The sequence below is a fragment of the Bison bison genome, unplaced genomic scaffold, assembly GCF_000754665.1.
Source record: "Bison bison bison isolate TAMUID 2011002044 unplaced genomic scaffold, Bison_UMD1.0 scf7180017862568, whole genome shotgun sequence".
Classification (NCBI taxonomy): Eukaryota; Metazoa; Chordata; class Mammalia; order Artiodactyla; family Bovidae; genus Bison; species Bison bison.
In genome coordinates this window covers 11,084-13,432 of record NW_011493140.1, presented here as the reverse complement: position 1 = coordinate 13,432, position 2,349 = coordinate 11,084, and the positions used below count along the sequence as shown (strand labels likewise).

General features: G+C 64.5%; 1 long non-coding RNA gene and 1 gene segment (V, D, J or C); both read left to right on the top strand.

The window, feature by feature from the left end:
• Positions 1 to 1,403, top strand: part of LOC104983424 — a 2,396-nt gene extending 993 nt beyond the window's left edge. The window contains exons 2-3 of the long non-coding RNA XR_824640.1: positions 7 to 863; positions 911 to 1,403. This is a non-coding gene — a long non-coding RNA (uncharacterized LOC104983424). The remainder of the gene's footprint in view (positions 1 to 6; positions 864 to 910) is intronic.
• A 198-nt stretch (positions 1,404 to 1,601) lies between these two features.
• The window catches only part of LOC104983425, a 4,252-nt gene continuing 3,504 nt past the window's right edge, over positions 1,602 to 2,349 (top strand). Inside the window, 2 exon segments of the C gene segment in view lie at positions 1,602 to 1,925; positions 2,257 to 2,345. Coding sequence covers positions 1,727 to 1,925; positions 2,257 to 2,345 — 288 coding nt within the window.

Below are 2,349 nucleotides of genomic sequence, written 5' to 3'. Positions count from 1 at the left end.
GAGCAGGTACAGCCTGTTCGGGTGAGCAGGGGCTGGGAGGACAAGGGGTGTCCCTGGTGTTTGGGGGAGCAGGTACAGCTTGAGAGGGTTAGCAGGGGGCTGGGAGGGCAGCGGGTACCTCAAGAGCTTTAGGGGAGCAGGTACAGGTTATGAGGGTGAGCAGGGGCTGGGAGGACAGTGGGAGCCCCTGGTGTTTGAGGGAGCAGGTACAGCCTGTGAGGGTGAGCAGGGGCTGGGAGGACAGGGGGAGCCCTGGTGAGTTGGGGGAGCAGGTACAGCTTATGGGTGAGCAGGCTTTGGAAGACTTGGTGTGCCCCTGGTGTTTGGGGGAGCAGGTACAGCTTGTTAGGGTGAGCAGGGGGCTGGGAGGGCAAGGGGTACCTCAAGAGCTTTAGGGGAGCACATAGAGCTCTGAGGGTGAGCAGGGGGCTGAAAGGACAAGGGGCAACCCCAAAGTTTTGGGGGAGCAGGTGTGGATTGTGAGGGTGAAAGCTGCAGGGAGGGCAGGGGACTCTCTGGGGTGTCTCAGGGGACAAGGTGGAGATTGCACAGGTGAACCGGGCTCTGGGAACGAGCAGCTGGCCAGCTAGTGCTGAGGTCGGAGGCAGAGGGTCTGAGCTAAAGGGCGCCCTTTTGGTGGAGGGTCGGGGACAGCAAGGCCACGTGCAGAGGAAAATGAAGGATGCTCTGGCCTGAAGTGGGAGGCCTTCCCGATGAGAGCAGGCGGCCTCCATTCATAGGCCCAGGGTTCCCATCGTGTTGCAGCCATCTCTGGGGACTCAGGATGGATGGGGGTCGGCCAAGGCAAGGGGCAGCTGCCAGGACAGAGGACAAGGCTGGAGTACATGAGGCTGTTCCTCGAGGTCTCAGACGGGCAGGGCCCGGGGGGCTGACCAGGCTCTTCCTCGAGGTCTCAGATGAGGCTGCAGGCCCACGGAGCTGAGCAGGGTCTGGGGAAAGCCCGGTTAGACGAGCTGTGGCCCGTGGAGCCGCCCGGTGCTGGAGGTGCAGGCAGGGCCCAAGCAAGGCCCCCACGGTGCTGAGTGCAGGGTGCGCCCAGGAAGGTCAGGGCCTAGACGGTCTGGTGAGGAGGAGCCGGGCGGCCAGGAGCGTGGAGCAGGGGCCGAGGGCCAATCAGGGGAACCAGGTGAGGGACGGGGCCAGAGACACACCTTTGGGAGCCTGGTTGAACCAGGGTTGGGAGGGGACAATCAAGGAGAAGACCTCAGGGACAGGGTCCAGGACCGGGGCAGGATGTGAGCCCAGAGCACCTGTGCGCAGAGCTGGCCCGGAAGTCACGGGCCTGCAGGGCTGAGGCCAGGCCGGACGGGGGCCGGGGGCAGAGCAGGGCGAGGGGGACAGGCTCCTCCAGACTGAGGGAACAGGGGCCAAAGGAAGGGCCAGGCGCCCACTTAGGAGGGAAGGGGCCCTGGGCTCTGATCCAGGAGGCCACACTCACCGACCCAAGCTGTGTCCAGACACCCCAACTGCAGTACAGAGAGCCGGGTGGCCACCATGCCGGCTGGTCATCAGACCCTGGAAGCAGGTGGTGGCTGGGCTCAGAGGTGCCCCAGGCATGGGCACCTGAGGTCCTGCTGGACCCCACATTCACCCAGCCTCCTCTCTCACAGCCTCCACCACAGCCCCGAAAGTCTACCCTCTGACTTCTTGCTGCGGGGACAAGTCCAGCTCCAAGGTGACCCTGGGCTGCCTGGTCTCCAGCTACATGCCCGAGCCGGTGACCGTGACCTGGAACTCGGGTGCCCTGAAGAGCGGCGTGCACACCTTCCCGGCCGTCCTTCAGTCCTCCGGGCTGTACTCTCTCAGCAGCATGGTGACCGTGCCCGCCAGCACCTCAGAAACCCAGACCTTCACCTGCAACGTAGCCCACCCGGCCAGCAGCACCAAGGTGGACAAGGCTGTTGGTGAGAAGATGGTCCCCGGGGAGGGTGTCCACTCCAGGAGACCAGGGTCAGCCCCAGTGCCTGCAGGGGCCCCACCCCCGGGGGTGCTGTGAACCAGGCCCAGTGTGTCAGGGGAGGCCCTGTCTGTCTCTCTCCTGACAGTCTTGCAGGCTTGGGGAGGGGGTTGTCTGGAGTTTCCGCCAGGTCCAGGGTGGCTGCAGGCTGGTCAACGTCCACACGCCTGGACCCACAGAGACGGGCCCTGGGCTCAGACCTGCTAAAACCCGTCCCTGCCCTAAGCCCAGCCCATGGCTTCCTGCCCCTGGTAACCCCCAGTCTGCTCTCTCTGCAGATCCCACATGCAAACGAACCTGTGATTGTTGCCCACGTAAGTCACCCAGTCTCCCCATCACACCCCAGATGTGGACAGGGCCCAGAAGGGCCA